Raw genomic sequence first — 19,060 nt, 5'->3', positions numbered from 1 at the left:
CACAAAAAGTCAGACCCCCCTTCAAATATGACGTCACAAAGCTCTGCCCCCCCCCCCCCAAATATAAAACATGCTTAAAAATCGCTTTAAACTATTGTCATTGTAGTGCGTATTTAATGTGGCGCTGTACTGTTGTAGGAGAAAACATCTATTAAAAAGTATATTTTTAGTAAGTAGAACGTGTTGTCTATATTTATTTAAAGTGGCGCATTTTGATGTGACGTCACATTTCTCAACCCCCCCCCCCTCGTCACACATCGTCACTAATGTCTGACCCCCCCCCCCCGCCTAGGCTCTGTCACTCACCGCCCTTGCCCGCCATTGGATCCCGTGCTCCCCCTCACGTGACCCTGTCAACGCTCATCCCATCAATCATCATCAGTACGTCCGCTAGTAACCATGGCGACCCTCACGTGACCCTGTCAACGCTCGTCCCATCAATCATCATCAGTACGTCCGCTAGTAACCATGGCTACCCCTCACGTGACCCTGTCAACGCTCGTCCCATCAATCATCATCAGTACGTCCGCTAGTAACCATGGCTACCCCTCACGTGACCCTGTCAACGCTCGTCCCATCAATCATCATCAGTACGTCCGCTAGTAACCATGGCGGCCCTCACGTGACCCTGTCAACGCTCGTCCCATCAATTATCATCAGCACGTCAATTAGTAACCATGGCTACCCCTCACGTGACCCTGTCAACGCTCGTCCCATCAATCATCATTAGTACGCCCATTAGTAACCATGGCGCCCCCTCACGTGATCCTGTCAACGCTTGTCCCATCAATCATCATCAGCACTTCCATTAGTAACCATTGCCTCGGGGAACCAGACTGTCCCTCTATGCTCCGTACTGTCTTTACAAGTGTATTCATGAAATGATAGAGCCAATAGCATTAGGGTACCAATCGGCAACAACTTTCATTCAGCGATGCGCTAAATCATGCAACTGAATGTCTTGAAGTGCCCAGGAGCAGCTCAGCACAAGTCGGGTAGTACGGGGTCTCTGTGCTATGAGTCGGAGTAAGCCACGGTGGCTATGAAATGTTAACTCTCTCGCCTGGTTTTCAGGAGGTTGTGGGTTCGATGCTGACCCTGATGCCTGCTGTATATTTGAGAGTGTGCATGTTGTTTCCCTCCACATTTAGAATCAACGTCAAACGTCTAGAATACATGGCTGCTATAAATGTCCACGTGATAAGCCATTTCGTTGAGCCATCATTTGCGGACAAGTCGCTTCTGGTGAAAAAGATATAGTTTAGTTTTAGAGTAAGCATGAGTAAAATAAGTGTTTTTGGAGTTGCCTACTCACAAACTTATAATTATTTGATGATGCTGTTGCGTTGGCATGGTGCACAAGCAAAATAAATAAAATAAATAAACCCCGACACTTCAACAACACCGTCGCCTGCAATTAAACATTTATATCAAATTGGCGACGTTTCGGGCAATGGCCCTTCATTGCACATCAACAGACCAGATAGAGTTGATAATAAGAGTTGGAGACGGAACTTTCTTACACCACGCTGCATCCTAATGAGAAATAACTTTTAAAAATGTTTTCTGATAACCAGTTTTTCTTAAAATACGGGTATCCCTCCGGGTAGTTGGCATCTGTGTTGACGTGGCAGGCATTGCTGTTTTATCGAGATCTGGTATTGCAAGAATAGGTTTTACCCTATATGGTAATAAACAGGTGTCAGAGAGTTCGATTTAAAGCTTTCGTGACTGCAAGGATTCATCTTCTTTGGTTCTTTCGGTAAAGTCATGTAGAATGAGAATAAAATAATAAAATAAAATAAGACAATAAAATTCTCACGACGTTTCGGCCACAACACAAGTAGCCTCCTTCAGGTGAAAGAACAGAACTGTCGGGACTACAGAGCTTGAATGAACGCTATTAAGATTCGTAGCGTCTTTTAGGCTTGGTGAGAGGCGTGGAGAACCTTGACAAAGGAGTTTACCTATCACAGCAGGAGAATTTAGCATTGAAATAGCTGAGGGATTAGCTTGTGACAGAAATAGCTGTGTTAAAGTCAAAGTTTACATATCAACAGAGGCATTTAGTATATGGACGCTAAAGGCCTCCAACTACCAACTATCATAAAGTAAACCGATGTGAAAAAACTAAATCTATATTGCATCAATATAATACATGTACTTAATATATTCTTCAATAAGCTGAGCTATTAATCACAAAGCAACTGGGTATACACTACACTATATAATGAATACCATATAGTAAACCAATAAAAAACAAAATATAAGCTCCCTCAATGTTATCAATAAACTCTATATACTCTCCAATCAGCTGAGCCACCAACAATAAGTCGTTATATATCAATGCCATATGGCGAAAAATGGTGTTTTTTTCCCCTTCTCCTCAACGCCAGCACCACGGACAGCGACGTTCAGGCGGACGAGTCAATCCATGCTCGGAACGAAGGAGGGGGGAGAGGGAAACAACTACAATGCGCTGTTATACTCCATGTTATAAACCATACCATTAACCGTGGTGTGAGAGGTATTAAGAGGCAATGCCAGCGGTCTGACAGTCACCGTAAAATACAATTAATTAAGAACCGAAATGGTTTAAAACATCTTTCCAATGGTTACTAAGCCAGAATCTATCTTCTTGGTTGAAATTGTCTCTGTGCTTGTATATGTGGATGGCCTCATGAACGAATCTCTCATGGTAGCCAGTTGGCTTGCAAAGAACCTCCGTCTTGGAGAAGTCAATGTCATGTGAACCCACTGAATTATAACAGTGATCTGCCAGGACAGAAGAAGTCGTCCTACTGTGTTTCAAGTCTGCTTTATATTCGCGGATGCGGTCCGAGATATGTCGTTTGGTTTCCCCAATGTAGTTGCTACCATAGAGGCACTTTAGTTTGTAAACGCCCGGGTACTGTATGTCTGGAACAGCATCTTTTACAGATGGAACCAGATCACGGATTTTATGTACTGTGTTGAATCGGACCTGGATCTTGTGTTTATTCAGGATTTTGGAGATCTTTTTAGTGACCCCTGCAATGTAGGGTAAGGTGATGGTTTTGAGTGGCTCCTCAAGAGGATCCTTTTTCATGACTGGAGTGATGGCTTTGCGGATTGTGTTGTCGGAGTAACCATTAGCCCTGAGAGCCTGGTGTATGTGCTTGAGTTCACGGCCAATGTGTTCGTGGGCGGAAATGCATTGGGCTCTATGGTATAGAGTCTTGATGAGAGAGTTCTTCTGGGATGGATGGTGGTGGGAATCCGGTTTCAAGTAAGCATCTGTATGGGTATCTTTTCTGTAGACAGAATGGCTCATTGAACCATCAGGTCTCCTTTTAATTAAGACATCCAAAAAGGGTAGCTTGCCATCTTTTTTTCGACCTCCATGGTAAATCTGATGGATGGGTGCATGGAATTGATGTGGTCGAGAAATTGGTCTAGAGCAGGCTGGCCATGTGGCCAGATGACAAAAGTGTCATCCACGTACCTCTTCCGTAAGGTCGGGCATAGAGTGGCAGTCTGGATGGCGTCAGTTTCAAATTTTTCCATGAATACATTGGCTACAACAGGAGACAGGGGGGAGCCCATTGGGGTGCCCTCAGTCTGTTTGTAGAAAGTTCCATTCCAGGTGAAGTATGTGTTGGTTAAGCAATGTCTCACCAGGGGGGTACATCAGTATGCAGTCCTTGATGAACCAAGTCTTCAATGATTGCGATGGTGTCAGGTACCGGAACTTTAGTGAATAAGGACACCACATCAAAACTAACAAGCAGGTCGTCTGGGGACAGGGAAATGCCTTTGATTGTCGATACCAGGTGAGTAGAATTTAGTACCGCAGAGGTGGTTTTTCCAGTGGAAGGTCGCAGTATATCAGCCAGAAAACGTGCCAGTTTATAGGTGGGGAAGTTGAAAGTAGGGACGATGGGACGAAGGGGTGTATCTTCTTTGTTTATCTTTTGGGGGACATATAATCTTGGTGGTCTGGCAGCAGAGGGTTTTAACGAGAACTGTTTGGTCTGATCAATTAATGCTGTTGAATCAGCACCCGGGCGTTTACAAACTAAAGTGCCTCTGTGGTAGCAACTACATTGGGGAAACCAAACGACATATCTCGGACCGCATCCGCGAACATAAAGCAGACTTGAAACATGGTAGGACGAATTCTTCTGCCGTGGCAGATCACTGTTATAATTCAGTGGGTTCACATGACATTGACTTCTCCAAGACGGAGGTTCTTTGCAAGCCAACTGGCTACCATGAGAGATTCCTTCATGAGGCCATCCACATATACAAGCACAGAGACAATTTCAACCGAGAAGATGGAGTCTGGCTTAGTAACCATTGGAAATAAGTTTTAAACCATTTCAGCTCTTAATTAATTGTATTTTACGGTGACCGTCAGACCGCAGCTCTTTCGCTGGCATTGCCTCTTAATACCTCTCACACCACGGTTAATGGTATGGTTTATAACATGGAGTATAACAGCGCATTGTAGCTGTTTCCCTCTCCCCCCTCCTCCATTCCGAGCATGGATTGACTCGTCCGCCTGGACGTCGCTGTCCGTGGTGCTGGCGTTGATGAGAAGGGGAAAAAACACAATTTTTCGCCATATGGCATTGATATATAACGACTTATTGTTGGTGGCTCAGCTGATTGGAGAGTATATAGAGTTTATTGATAACATTGAAGGAGCTTATATTTTGGTTTTTATTGGTTTACTATATGGTATTCATTATATAGTGTAGTGTATACCTAGTTGCTTTGTGAATAATAGCTCAGCTTATTGAAGAATATATTAAGTACATTTATTATATTTATGTAATATAAGATTTAGTTTTTTCACATCGGTTTACTTTATGATAGTTGGTAGTTGGAAGCCTTTAGCGTCCATATACTAAATGCCTCTGTTGATATGTAAACTTCGACTTTAACACAGCTATTTCTGTCACAAGCTAATCCCTCAGCTATTTCAATGCTAAATTCTCCTGCTCTGATAGGTAAACTCCTTTGTCAAGGCTCTCCACGCCTCTCACCGAGCTTAAAAGATGCTACGAATCTTAACGGCGTTCATTCAAGCTCTGTCGTCCCGACAGTTCTGTTCTTTCACCTGAAGAAGGCTACTTGTGTTGTGGCCGAAACGTCTTGAGAATTTTATTGTCTTATTTTATTTTATTATTTTATTCTCATTCTACGTGACTTTACCGAAAGAACCAAGGAAGAGGGGTCAAAGATGTTCAAACACCAAGAGGCATACTCTGATCTAATACTGGTGAGACAACATGAGGTCTTCAGATGTCTGAAAGTCTTAAAACAACTCCTGTTGTATTATTGCCAGAAAGGGTAAAACCACATTTTTATTTTATATCATTTTGGATACTGGCAAAAAAAGGTCCCTTAGATATCTGGTATTGTGTTGAACTCGGTTACACTTTTGATACGTCTACTATTTACGCCTGAAGAAACATGCGAGAGTTTGGTCCATGGGAGAGGTGGCCAGTTCTGCTCCCCAACTCCATCCCACCGCCAGCATCACCCGGTGTCCCGCCCTGGCTCAGCTCACGCGGCATGCGGTTGTAGAGTGTCGGGTCGCAGTTGACGTCGTCCCCCGACTGCGCGTGCGCCACCGTGACGAGGAGGAGCACGAGCAGAGCCGCTCGCGTCACCTGCACCTAGGGGACACCAACGAAGCGCACACACAAGGACACGCGCACACGCACGCACGCGCGGCTTGCGATGCAGCACTGTGGGAGCGGTGGTTCCCAACTCCCCTTTTTTGGCTACTGGGAGCGCTTTAACAGGAGTTCAAGTATGGATCGTGTAGTGTTTGAGCTTTTTATCGTAAAAAAATACGTCGATTGTCGGTCAAGTATAGACAGTCCTCGACGTACGAACACGCGACTTACAAACACCGTACTTACGAACAAGCTTCCATGAAATATAGATTTTTAAAAGTTTACTTAAAACACGAACTCGCACTTACAAACTGAACCGTGGAACTATTTTGTTCAGAAGAGCGATCCTTTGCAAGATGTAATGAGTCGGCTTCACACCGGGAGTGTTTGTGTGTGTGTGTGCGTGCACGTGTGTGTGTGAAAGTTCGGCAAAACAACCCCCTACCTCAGGGGTATCCAAACTACGGCCCGCGGGCCAACTGCGGCCCGCCATCCATTTTTAATTGTCCCGTATCAAAGTCTAAAAATATAATGGACTATGGCCCACTATATTGCACTTCTTAGTTTAAACACTAGGTGGCGCTATTGTCTTGAACAAGGCAGCGTCTCCACAAAGCAAGCAATCGAAGAAAAAATTTGCTCAGGGTCACCAGAAATGCCAGAACTGAAGAGACGCAAGATTGCAAGCGAGTGCAGAAAATTTCAGACTCGGTGGAAAAATGAATATTTTTTCATAGAAACCAAGGGGAAGTGTGTTTGTTTGATTTGTAATGAGAGTGTTGCCGTGATGAAAGAGTACAATGTACGACGGCATTATGAAACGAAACATCAGACCTTCACGTCCTACACTGGCGCCGAGCGGAAAGAGAAGGTAAAGCAAATGGCAGCGATCCTGCTAACGCAGCAGCAGGTTGTTTTCAGTGCTAACACAGCTCAAGAAAATGCAACAATAGCCAGTTATGAAGTAGCTCAACTCATTGCCCTACACGGGAAACCTTTCTCAGACTGTGACTTCATCAAACAGTGCCTCACTAAAGTCGTGGGAATGATGTGCCCGGAGAAAATGCAGAATTTCAACGATGTTAGTATGTCCAGAAATACGGTTGTGCGGCAAATTGAATGCTTGTCGGCTAACTTAAAACAGCAAGTGTCAGATAAAGCTTGTGCTTTAGATTTTTACTCGATTGCATGTGATGAGAGCACTGATGCCACGGACACTGCACAGCTGTTAGTTTTTTTGAGGGGAGTTGATGATAATTTTTGCATTACGGAGGAACTGCTCAATCTTCGGAGTCTAAAGGGGACAACAACTGGGAAGGACATGTTTGAAGCTGTGTCAGATGCAATTGACCAGGCTGGACTGAAATGGGACAAGCTGTGTGGAATTACAACGGATGGGGCTCCAGCAATGACAGGCGAGCGCAAAGGAACGGCCTCTATGGTGAGTGCCAAGGTGCGGGAGAGCAGAGGTGAGGCTGTCAAAATGCTCTGCATCATCCACCAAGAAGCCCTCTGTGCCAAGTTAATCCAGCTTGGCGATGTGATGAACACAGTTGTGAAAACTGTCAACATAATTCGGGCACGAGGACTTTACCACAGAGAATTTCAAGCGTTCCTCTCTGATGTCGACGCTGAATACGGGGACCTACTCTACAATTCTGAAGTGCGCTGGCTCAGCCGCGGCTCCATGCTGCAGCGGTTTTTTTTCCCTGAGATCAAATATCGACAAGTTTTTGAAAGAAAAGGGCAGACCTCTCCATGAGATCAGTGACCCTTTATGGTTGGCAGACCTGGCTTTTTTAGTTGATCTCACTGATCATCTCAACACCCTGAACAGGAGACTACAAGGCAAACAGCAGTTAGTACCACAGCTGTATGCGCAAATGAAAGCATTCCGTGCGAAGCTCCGTCTCTTCGAGTCACAACTGCACAACTTCAATGTAGCGCACTTACCCACGCTGACCGAAATCAAATGGGAGAATATGTGTCTGTGATCACGTCTCTCATGACAGAATTCAGTTAGCACTTCCAAGATTTTCTGTCATTGAGAAGGAAATCACACTGTTTGCGGCTCCGTTTTCAATGGATGCAGAAGAAGTGGAGGAGAGTCTGCAATTAGAACTGATCGAAATTCAGTGTGATGATTCTCTGAAAAATCAGCATCAGCTTCTCTCCCTACCTGACTTCTACCGGAGCTTGGAAAAGGCCAAGTTTCCTCTGATGAGATGCCACGCAATACGAATGATGAGTCTGTTCGGCTCAACATACATCTGTGAGCAGATATTCTCTCTGTTAACGCTGAACAAAAGCAGACTGAGAACCAGAACGATCGACAGCAATCTCCGTGACGTCCTTCGCATCTCAACCACCAAACTTACCCTTGACCTGCCAGCTATCCTTCAGACCAAAGCGCAGCATCACTCCCACTGAGCGCAACATTCTTCCCATTACAGGTGAGTTAAAAATATACACACAGTTTTCATTTGTTAATAAGCCCAATTACTAAATAAATTCAGTAAATTAAAGTTGATGACAATTTTTTAACAAACGTTAGTTGATGTGTTAACAAGCCCAATAATTTATTTGTGTAATAAGCTTGAAATATCCACATCCCCTATTTGTCTTCTTGTCTCTCCCTTCATACAGGACAATGAAGGGGGATCAGCACCCTAAGAACCAATCTGAGGCTCTCACAGAGAGAATAACCTGCCAACCTTTTTGTAAAAAAATAAAATGAAATCTACTAATGGAGAGCTATGATGGAAGCTTTTTTTCTTCAAACATGTTCAATTATCAAACGTAATTTACCTGCATTTGATTGATTTTCCCAATATTAGTGCATGAGAAGTGAGGCAGTATACATCACGTCTCGTGAGTGGCCCTGTCCTTCGTATATTTTTCTGTAAGTTTGGACACCCCTGCCCTACCTCCTCGCGGTGCCGGACGAGCAACGCTGTCGTGGACAGTGCTGTGGGGGGGAGGGCCAATTCCGATTGGCTTTTCCCTTCATGGCGTCTGTGACCACCACAGTGGCTAAATGGGGGCTCTGGATGGGTGCGAGGGGCTGGTAACCCCTCCACCTTCAATAAATTACCACTAAACCACGTGAAAAATATCTAATTAGTAAGCTTGTGCCAGAGGCTCCTGGCCAAAACCCCATCTGGCGGAGCCAGGAGATTGAATCTTAACCCTCGGGGCTACTCCAGAAACAACAAAAAGCCACTACGGATGGCCACGTGGAATGTTCGAACGCTCACTGCGGAGGAGAGGCTGCCACTCCTTAGTCAGGAGCTGGACCGGTACCGCCTGGATCTCTGTGGTATTCAGGAGGTCCAGATGATCGGCTCTGGCTCCTGCCATCATGAGGGGTGGACAGTCCTCTACTCGGGGAAGGAGACTGCCAAACAACAGGGTGTGGCTCTTCTTCTGAACAAAAGAATGAATGGGATGTGGGAGCATGGTAGTGAGGTGTGGGAAGCTGTAAGCCCCAGGCTACTTTAGGCTCGCCTTCCCATCAACCGGAGGCGAGGAGGGGTGGTCGTGATTACTTATGCCCCCACCGAAGACGAACATCCGTAGAGGGATGCAGGCAAGGCCGATGAGTCAGATGCCTTCTATGACCTCCTATCATAGGTGCTGGCTAAAGTGGCCCCTCGGGATAGAGTCATCTTGTTGGGCGACTTCAATGCCTGAGTTAGTCATGATGCTGGCACCTGGGGTGATTGGAAGGCATGGGCCAGATCAGCTCAATAACAACGTTAGGAGGCTGCTAGATTTTTGTGCAGCCCATGGGCTTGTAATTACCAACACACTGTTCCAGCATTGGCGCATCCACACAACATCATGGATGCATGCCGGGTCCAAGCAAGAACATCTGCTGGACTACATAGTGACGGACCAGCGGATGCGAGCCCATGTGCTTGACACCAGGACCTACCATGGAGCTGATCTGCCCTCTAACAATCGACTTGTCATCTGTAAGATGTGCCTGCCATTCTTCCACTCCGGCGGTGGATGTACACCCAGGACCCCATTCCAATCTGAGGTGGCCTGGTCTCAGCTAGCTGATGGAAGTTTCAAGCGAGAATTTCATCATCGCTTGCGGCTGGGGTTGGCATCGTCCCCCACTCCTCCTGATGTCGAGGGTAAATGGGCAAGGTTTAGGGCTGTGACTCATGCAGCTGCAATGGCTGTTTTGGGTTACACGGTCCAGACCTCCCCAGAGACTCTGGCTGACATAGGTGTTCAGGATGGTTGAGAAAAAGCGACAGGCCCACTCTCATCGGCTACAGCATCTCACGTCAGAGAATGAGGAGGCTTACCGCAGCCTTCGCTCGGAGGTTCGGAGAGCCATGAAGTGCTGCAAGGATGGGTGGTGGTCGCGGGTTGCTGAGGAAATGGAGTCTGCCTCAGTGGCCCGTAATCACAAATCCCTATTTAACGCCATCAAAAAAATAACCTGCAGCACCACACCTATTACCATCATTATGGGAAAAATGGTGATCCAATCTCCGACCCCCAGGAACAGGTTTGCAGATTTGCTAAGCATTTCTGTGAGGTCCTGGGGGAGGGGAAATCCCTCAGCCAGGAAAACATCGTGGCACAAAGTGGGGATGACCCTGCTGAGGCTGCGGTGCCTCAAATATTGGAAGAAGTCACCCCCTGTGAGTGGCTGGCTGACGTGCCATCTGTTGAGGAAGTACTGAAGACGATCCAGAGTCTGAGATCAGGAAAGGCACCGGGCAGAGATGATCTCCCAAGCGAAATGCTGAGAGAGGGTGGCGTTTGTGCACAGACTGCCCTACATGACATCATAACAACAGTCTGGACCACTGGACGGGTTCCGCAGGACTGGAAGGATGCTCTGGTGGTCCCCCTCTTTAAGAAGGAGGACCGCACAGACTGTAATAACTACAGGAGCATCTCACTCGTCAGTGTGCCGGGAAAGGTTCTGGCAAGGATAATTCAATATACCCTTGCTATGCACGCTGAGGAGAGGCTTGCGGAGCCCCAATGCGGTTTCAGGAAAGGGCGGTCCTGCACAGATGCCATATTTTGTGCGTCTGCTACAGCAGAGGTGTAGGGAATTCAAACAAGACCTACATCTCTGCTTTATTGACCTGGTCAAGGCCTATGATACCATCAGTAGGCCTGGGCTCTGGGTTGTTCTTCATGCTTTCGGAGTCCCTGACCCTCTGCTCACGATCATTAAGGACCTTCATGATGGTGAGTGGGCCCAGGTAAAACTACATGGCCGGGAGTCAGAACCATTCTTTGTACACCTTGGAGTGCGACAGGAATGTCCTTTGGCTCCCACATTATTTAACATCTATTTTGACCACGTAGTTCGTGAAGCCTTCAATAGCTGTACCGGGGGAATTTCCATTTTGTACAGATATAATGGGAGGCTGATCGATGCCTGGGTGTGGTCAAGGGATGGCTCCCTATTGGTCAACCACGTTATGTATGCCAATGATTTGGTAATTGCTGCTCATTCAGAGGAGGAGTTGGAGACGCTGCTGCTGAAACTAGAGCGTGCCACTAAGAGGTGGGGCCTTACCATCAGCCCCACCAAAACTAAGCACCTGCCTGAGTATTTTGTACCATCGGACACTCCACCCCCACAACTCCCAATCGGTGATGGGGCAGTTGTGGAGAGAGTGGAGAGTTTCCCATACCTGGGAAGTGTGCTCATGACTGGCTCCGGTTTAACAGCAGAGGTCTCACTCCGAATCAGTCGAGCGGTAATATCTTTTCATCGGTTGCGTAACGCTGTGTGGAAGCTACCTGGTCTGTCGCTCCGCATGAAGCTACAGATCTTCTCGGCCATGGTCATTCCCTCCCTTCTCTATGCTTGCGAAACATGGACCCCCCTAATGGAGCATCTTCGCCGGTTGGAAACATTTAGGCTGGCCTGCCTACGATCCATCCTGGGTTTAAACAGGCTGGATTGTGTGAGGAGCTCACAAATCCTTGAAAGATCTGGGCAACGTCTCATCGGTGAGCTCCTCCGGCAGGCAAGGCTGTGTTGGCTGGGTCATGTAGCCCGCATGCCCAGCCACCGCATGCCGAAGCAGCTTTTGTTCGGCCGGATAGAGGGGACTAAACGGGCGCGGCACGGGCTAGAGAAGAGATGGAGTGATGTGGTACAGGAGGACGTGGAGCTGAGTGGACTTGCCGATGACTGGTACCAGCGGTGTCAAGATCGGCCTCATTGGAGGTGGCTCATGAAGGACGCTACTGGGCAGTTGGAGGCAGTCGCCCTCCAACAACAACAAAGGGCGGAGGAGCGATGCTCACAACAACGAGCAGAGCGCCGAGTGGCTAAAGCACAGCAAGTTCTTAAAGTGCACCTGGCCTGGCACAGTTGCCGTGGTAACATCTCTGTCACTTATCTATTGGCGAATGGCGGGTATTGATATTGGTGTGGGGAGCGGTAGTGTAGCGGTTAGCATGCTGTGCTATGAAAGCGGTGAAACAAGTTTGAGTCTTGCTCACGGCCAACACCAGTTACGATTATGATGTATAACGAAACATTTTTTTCCTGGGTAATGTTATTTTCCAATTGCTTATGTCTCAAATGTACAGGAAATGGCTATTATTCTCCACAAACTTTGCTTTTGTGACCAGGACATTGATATTTTGAAATTTTCAATGAGCAAACGTGTGCATTTGTGTCATTCCTTCACATAAAGTCCTAGTCACAAAAGCAAAGTTTGTGGGGAATGATAGCAATTTTCTATACTTTTGAGGCATAAGCAATTAGAAAATAACACTTACTACCCAGGAATAAAAATCGTGTTACACAGTGTTATCTGAACCGGTCCTGAGCCTACCTAAGTCGACTCGGCCTAAAATGAGTACCGAGTGCAGTGTGGTTTGGTGGGTAAAACCTTTGAACTCAAGATATCTATCACTGAACCAATACACTAGCCCTATGGTACATGGCTATCATCTATCACATTCAGCGCTGAGTATTTTGAAGGATTACTACGCATATGATAGAAATAGCACCACACACCATGAGCTAGCTACACACTCCATTTCTAGCCTTCAGCGCACTTACATCAAATGCTTTCTTTCCAACAATAACAATCACATACCCATCAACCAAGACCTCTATATTGTTCCTCTCCACTCGAGGCCTGATCCCCCGTTTGGGATCGCACTGCTGCTGCTGCCACCACCATCCCAGAATCTCACCCGAATCCGGAAGGATGCCGATCGCGAACAGAGTGGAACAACACGGACGTCCCGCATAAACACCTCCTCATTCGAGACCCAACATCGTCACACCTTCTGCCTTTGACATTCCTCCTCCTCGAAGACACCGGTGGTGGAACCATCAATCGCATCAGAACGTCTACAGGCCGATGTGCCACATCGCCTTCATAAATGTAAAACATTCAGACAAGCCCCAGGAGTGCAATTGTGGCCATGCAAACCCAAACTGTGGACCATATGGCAAACCACTGCGGTTTGCGCTCCTTCAACAGTGGAGGAACACGAAGTATCTCCTAAAGACCTCTCGTGGATAGTAGATCTCAACATACAGGGTGTTTGAAAAATATTGACCCGATTTGAAATCGCTATATCTCTGCAACCACGAACCGTCCATGAATTAAACTCTTACCACTTGAGAGGGCGGGGCATAGAGAGGACGGGGCATAGAGAGGGCGGGGCATAGAGAGGGCGGGGCATAGAGTTTCAAATGATTACTGCTAGATGCCTCTCCCAGCGCACAAACAGCCCCTAGCCTCAGTCAATCGCAAGACGGTGACCCCGCAACACAAGGGGCGTTTTGCGTTCTGTAGTTCAGCAAGACTGAATCCATCATTGCGGTGTGGCGTGCGTTTCAACAGGGTTTTGGCATAGATCCGTCAATGTCGTTGGTACCGACAATTTGAGGAAACAGGCTGTTTATGTAAGAGGAAAAGCGCAGGGTGACCACGCACCTCAGAGGAAAACGTGAGAAGAGAGGCGTTTGGGACGAATTCAACTATCGTCTCGATGTTGTCCGTACCACAGGTGGAGGCCACATAGAGCATTTATAAAATGGTTAGTAAAACTTAAAAACTCATTAAACCGTTTGTAACTTTTTGTGTAATTGTAACATGTTGCCATCGTGAAATACTGTATACTGCTTTGAAATTGGGTCCATAATTTTCAAACACCCTGTATTTCCATACGCGAGAGTAGATAGATCAGAAGATATAGGTTGATATTTCTATTGCAAACAAACCACGTTTAACGCTTACGTCTGCTGCAGCAGCTGGGCAAAAATACAAAAATACGGATTTGTCGGCTGGTTACTTGAACAACCCTTTTCCAACTCGGTCGTTCTGGAGTGATTCTTTGACTATAACGTGGCCTGGGGCTGGCTACTTGACACAAACCACAAACCGAGTTGCGTAGCTCGACCCCAGTTTGTGTTCTCAAGGCCAAGTTGTTGGGGGGGGGGGGGTGCAGTCGAGCACATTTATGCAATGTTAGTCTATGGGCAATGTTAGTCTATGTGCAATGTTAGTCTATGGGCAATGTTAGTCTCTGTACAATGTTAGTCTACGGGCAATGTTAGTCTATGTGCAATGTTAGTCTATGGGCAATGTTAGTCTATGGGCAGTGTTAGTCTGTGCAATGTTAGTCTATGGGCAATGTTAGTCTATGGGCAGTGTTAGTCTGTGCAATGTTAGTCTATGGGCAATGCTAGTCTATGGGCAATGTTAGTCTCTGTGCAATGTTAGTCTATGGGCAATGCTAGTCTATGGGCAGTGTTAGTCTGTGCAATGTTAGTCTATGGGCAATGCTAGTCTATGGGCAATGTTAGTCTCTGTGCAATGTTAGTCTATGGGCAATGTTAGCCTGTGCAATGTTAGTCTATGGGCAATGTTAGTCTATGGGCAATGTTAGTCTCTGTGCAATGTTAGTCTCTGTGCAATGTTAGTCTCTGTGCAATGTTAGTCTATGGACAATGTTAGTCTATGGGCAATGTTAGTCTCTGGGCAATGTTAGTCTATGGGCAATGTTAGTCTATGGGCAATGTTAGTCTGTGCAATGTTAGTCTATGGGCAATGTTAGTCTATGGGCAATGTTAGTCTCTGTGCAATGTTAGTCTCTGTGCAATGTTACTCTATAGGCAATGTTAGTCTATGGGCAATGTTACTCTATGGGAAGTGTTAGTCTACGTTTAATGTTAGTCCATGGGCAATGTTATTCCATGGGCAATGTTAGTCTATCTCTTTATGTGCGTCCTTTCTCAGAGAAGTCGGTAAACTTGGCCTTCTTTCCATTTAGCTCTGTACATTATAATTATTGACTCAAGAAATCTGCAATAGACACTCCCAGTTGCATCAAACCGGTTAATTTGCTTCTGCAACTTCATTCATCGTCTTCCTCGGCTTCGTGTAGCTCTCATTTCCCCAGTCAAAAAGCACATTCGTATTCAGTCTCTTGATTTCTCATGTACATGTCCAAGAAATCGAACTTGCCTTTCCCTAATTTTCCACTTGTGCATTTGAGATTTGCTTCGTCCCTGGTTTGTGCAGATCCGGCAAAGTGCTGCCCATTGTTCCCATAGTCTGTGGGCGAGGTCACTCGCTGGTCAGATGTTTGCTGGGCGCTTGGGGTGATGTAAATGCAAACTGCACGCTGCAGCAGAGCGCCACGCTCAAAGTGCCTTCTGCGGAATTCGTTTGCGCCCTTTTGCTTTGCACCGGTGTGGCTGGGCGCAGGCAGTCTGCAGCTATTGGTGAATTGAAAGTCTGCGTAACCATGCCTGTGGGCTACGACTAGCTAAATGACTGTACTTTGAGACGGTGCTTCATGCTCATTCGCCAAGTGCATTGCGATCATTCCACTTCTATTGAAATGAGAATTGAATCCAGGAATGCATATATACTGTATGTTGAATTTCTTTTGCACCGTACGTATCCGACCGTACTAATCGGAGGTGCGGGGGAAGGACAACAAACTAACACACAAATACTGTAGCAGTTCTAAAGAAATGTTGAAGTGTTCATTGGAGGTGTGGGGGACGGACAACCAACTAAACACAAAAAGCAGTTCTCAAGACCCCATGGTCATATCCACAGTGCAGTCTCAGACTCTTATCCACTTTAACCTCTCTGGCCTGTGTCGTGAAGAAGGGCCGTTGCCTGAAACGTCACCTATTACAGTATTTACTTTTTCGTTATGAGGGCCACAGTTTTATTGACGGACGTGTTGAGCTTTTTGGTGAATTGTGGTTGTGCAGCATTGCCAACGCAGCTGCATCGTCAGATATAATTAGTTTACTATGACAGCAATAAGTTGGTGCACATATGGCTTCGTTATGTGTTCACGTAAAGAAGTCCACAGGAGTAAACTAATTATATTATCTGATGATGATGCCACTGCTTTGGCAGTGCTGCACAACTACGTGGATTTTTTTTCCTCCGGGTCCTATAATTTTTCCTTTCACATTTAGAAACGCGCATTAAAGTTGTTTAGATTATTTTGCTGCTGTACGTATCCACATGAAAAGCCGCTTTGTTGAGCGATCATTTACGGCCAGGTTGCTTCTAATAAATAAGTTAATACCTCAGTGGGCTTTTCCTGGTAGGATGCGGATGGTTTAGTGTTGTATTTGTATAGTTTAGTGTTGTATTTGTATAGTTTAGTGTTTTATTTGTATGGTTTAGTGTTGTATTTGTATGGTTTCGTGTTGTATTTGTATGGTTTAGTGTTGTATTTGTATGGTTTAGTGTTGTATTTGTATGGTTTAGTGTTGTATTTGTATGGTATAGTGTTGCATTTGTATGGTTTAGTGTTGTATTTGTTTGTGTTTGGGTGATTTGTTGACCTTTCTTGTATTTTGCACTCCTATTGTGTTTTTGTACTGTTTGTTGTTGGAACACTCTTACCCCGTGCCCCTACTGGACATCTGTGGAAAATAGCTTTATAGCTTATCGGATTCCTCCGGTACAAATACAATTCTGATGGTGATAATGTTGTAATGCGAACGCGTGCCACTTCCGTGGGTTGGCCATTTTAATTCAGCAGAGGCTCTGCTGAGTTGCTGGCTCGTTATCTATTTCCACTTGACACACATCGGTCGGCGGTGCCATTACCCGTTGGAGAGTTTGGCCCGACTGACGTTGGGCTGACCTAGGGTTTAACAACACCGTTGGCTTTCGTGACCAATATTACGCGATTAAAAAAAATAGGCATTTTTTTTTTTGGGGGGGGGCATAATGAGATTCCGATCCACTTATGGATGGTATCTCCTTGAGCGGTGGCCTCTCATTCGTTGATTACAACCTGAAACCCCGCCCTTGAATTCCAGCTATGTGCAAATGAGTTTGTGGCTGCGGCAAATTAGATTCTGCTCATAGCCAATCACAAGCTGCCAAATGTATGGAAACAGACTCTTCCCCATCACCCAGCGGTAAATGTTTTCCACCAATCCGCCACTGCTTCTGTCATTCCCACAGCTTCCCCATGTTCAGACAGCTTCACTTAAGGTGTTCAGACAACTTCTTAAGGTAATAATAATACATAATTATTATGTTTTCTAAGGTGCCGCCAATGATACCTTAGCAAGATAGCGCTAGACCAACTGAGAGACAGCCTTAGACTCACACAGAAACCCATAGACCTTGCCTAACAATCTCCCAACCGTCTGCTCTTAAATATATCCCCTTTGGTCGCCAGATTCGTGGAAACCATTTCCCAAATGGCTACACCACCGTGTTTTGAGGGTAACCAGGGGATATTTTACTGCCATGCACAAACGTATGGTTAGGCGCTGTCTTTTTGCCAGCCTGCAATTGTTTGGAAAAACAAAACATCCGAGTCAGATTTGGCACGGTACATAAAATACAGAAATATATCTGGTAAAAAATATGTGTAGTGAGTCCAACTGAGTCGCAGACTTTGTCTTGTAGCCTACACTTGGGAGCTAAACGCCCATATAACCACGCTACGGCAGAACTAGACACAGTCCCGCTATCCTGGTCCGGACCACGAGCTGGGTCCTGGACCGTGTTGGCTAGAGGCTTCTTCAACTCGACGTGGATCTTCTTCACCAACAACCCGTAGAACCCCGAGCCCCTCACGGGGCCCCCGTTAAATCGGCCTGGGCTGGGGCTGGCTCTGCCCCTCGCCCCGCCCACCTTCTAGATCTCTCCAGCTCTTTCCCGAAGGCTCACAAGAGCTCCTCTATACCACGTGATCGCCCAGCGGCCCCCGTCCACCGGTGGCCCCTCTCCAATATAATCTGGTCACGTGTCGGCAGGTCAACCAGCGTATCATGCCCCAACGTAACCCTGGCTGGCTGACACTCTCTCGCTTCCTCACCGAGAGCCCGCACCGCACACTGTACGCGGTGCTTCTGTGCTAACCAGCGCTCACCCAAGCCCCGCTAGGGCTGGTACTACGCCAAGTAACCGGGCTGCACATAATGACAAGATTTTATCTGCCATAACCTCGCAAGCCCAGAATCACACAGTGACATTCACAGTCACTACATATGTATTACCGAAGATATCAACAGAATGTGTGTACAGGATTAACTGCACTTGTGGCAAATGCTATGTTGGGCAAACAGGACGAATAATCAGCACGAGACTAAAAGATAATTAGAGATATATTAAATATTCCCAAATACAACTGTCAGCAGTAGCAGAACACGCGTGCCAACAAGGACACTCAATTGATTTTGAAAATGTTGAAGTTACATGCAAAACTAGCTACTACTGACCAAGACTAATTAGAGAATCTATGGAAATTGAAAGAAATAAAAATAATTGTAACCGTTCGGATAGCTACCGCCTTAGTGCTGCGTGGAAGTGAATCATCAAATAATATATTATTTAAATGCATGCCTATAAAGGGCACCATACTTCAATAGGGATTACCGTTGGTATGGCTATTTTAATACATACAATAGACAGGAATGGCATGCGATGTAATGACATCACGGACACCACTATGGTGTGGGTGTAGTACTGGCCCTAGAGAGGCACGGTGTCCGATGTAACGACAGCGCGGACACCGCTATGGTGTGGGTGTAGTACCGGCCCTAGAGAGTCACGGCGTGTGGTGTAATGACATCGTGGACACCACTATGAAGTGGGTGTAGTACCGGCTCCAGAGAGTCACGGCGAGCGATGTAACGACATCACGGACACCACGATGGTGTGGGTGTAGTACCGGCCCTAGAGAGGCACGGGCGTGCGATGTAACGACATCACAGACACCACGATGGTGTGGGTGTAGTATCGGCCCTAGAGGGGCATGGCGTGCGATGTAACGACATCACAGACACCACTATGGTGTGGGTGTTGTATCGGCCCTAGAGGGGCACGGCGTGCGGTGTAACGACATCACAGACACCACTATGGTGTGGGTGT

At 46.4% G+C, this 19,060-nt stretch overlaps 1 protein-coding gene across 1 annotated transcript in view; it reads right to left on the bottom strand.

The window, feature by feature from the left end:
- The window catches only part of ZPLD1 (zona pellucida like domain containing 1), a 76,764-nt gene that overhangs the window by 32,960 nt on the left and 24,744 nt on the right, over nt 1-19,060 (bottom strand). The window contains exon 2 of the mRNA XM_076053742.1: nt 5,558-5,666. Coding sequence (XP_075909857.1) covers nt 5,558-5,666 — 109 coding nt within the window. The remainder of the gene's footprint in view (nt 1-5,557; nt 5,667-19,060) is intronic.

The sequence above is a fragment of the Petromyzon marinus genome, chromosome 62 (genome assembly GCF_048934315.1).
Source record: "Petromyzon marinus isolate PM22_M1 ecotype Great Lakes invasive population chromosome 62, UKy_Petmar_22M1.pri1.0, whole genome shotgun sequence".
NCBI lineage: Eukaryota > Metazoa > Chordata > Hyperoartia > Petromyzontiformes > Petromyzontidae > Petromyzon > Petromyzon marinus.
The sequence above is the reverse complement of the archived record's forward strand: the minus strand, read 5'-3'. Positions and strand labels throughout refer to the sequence as shown.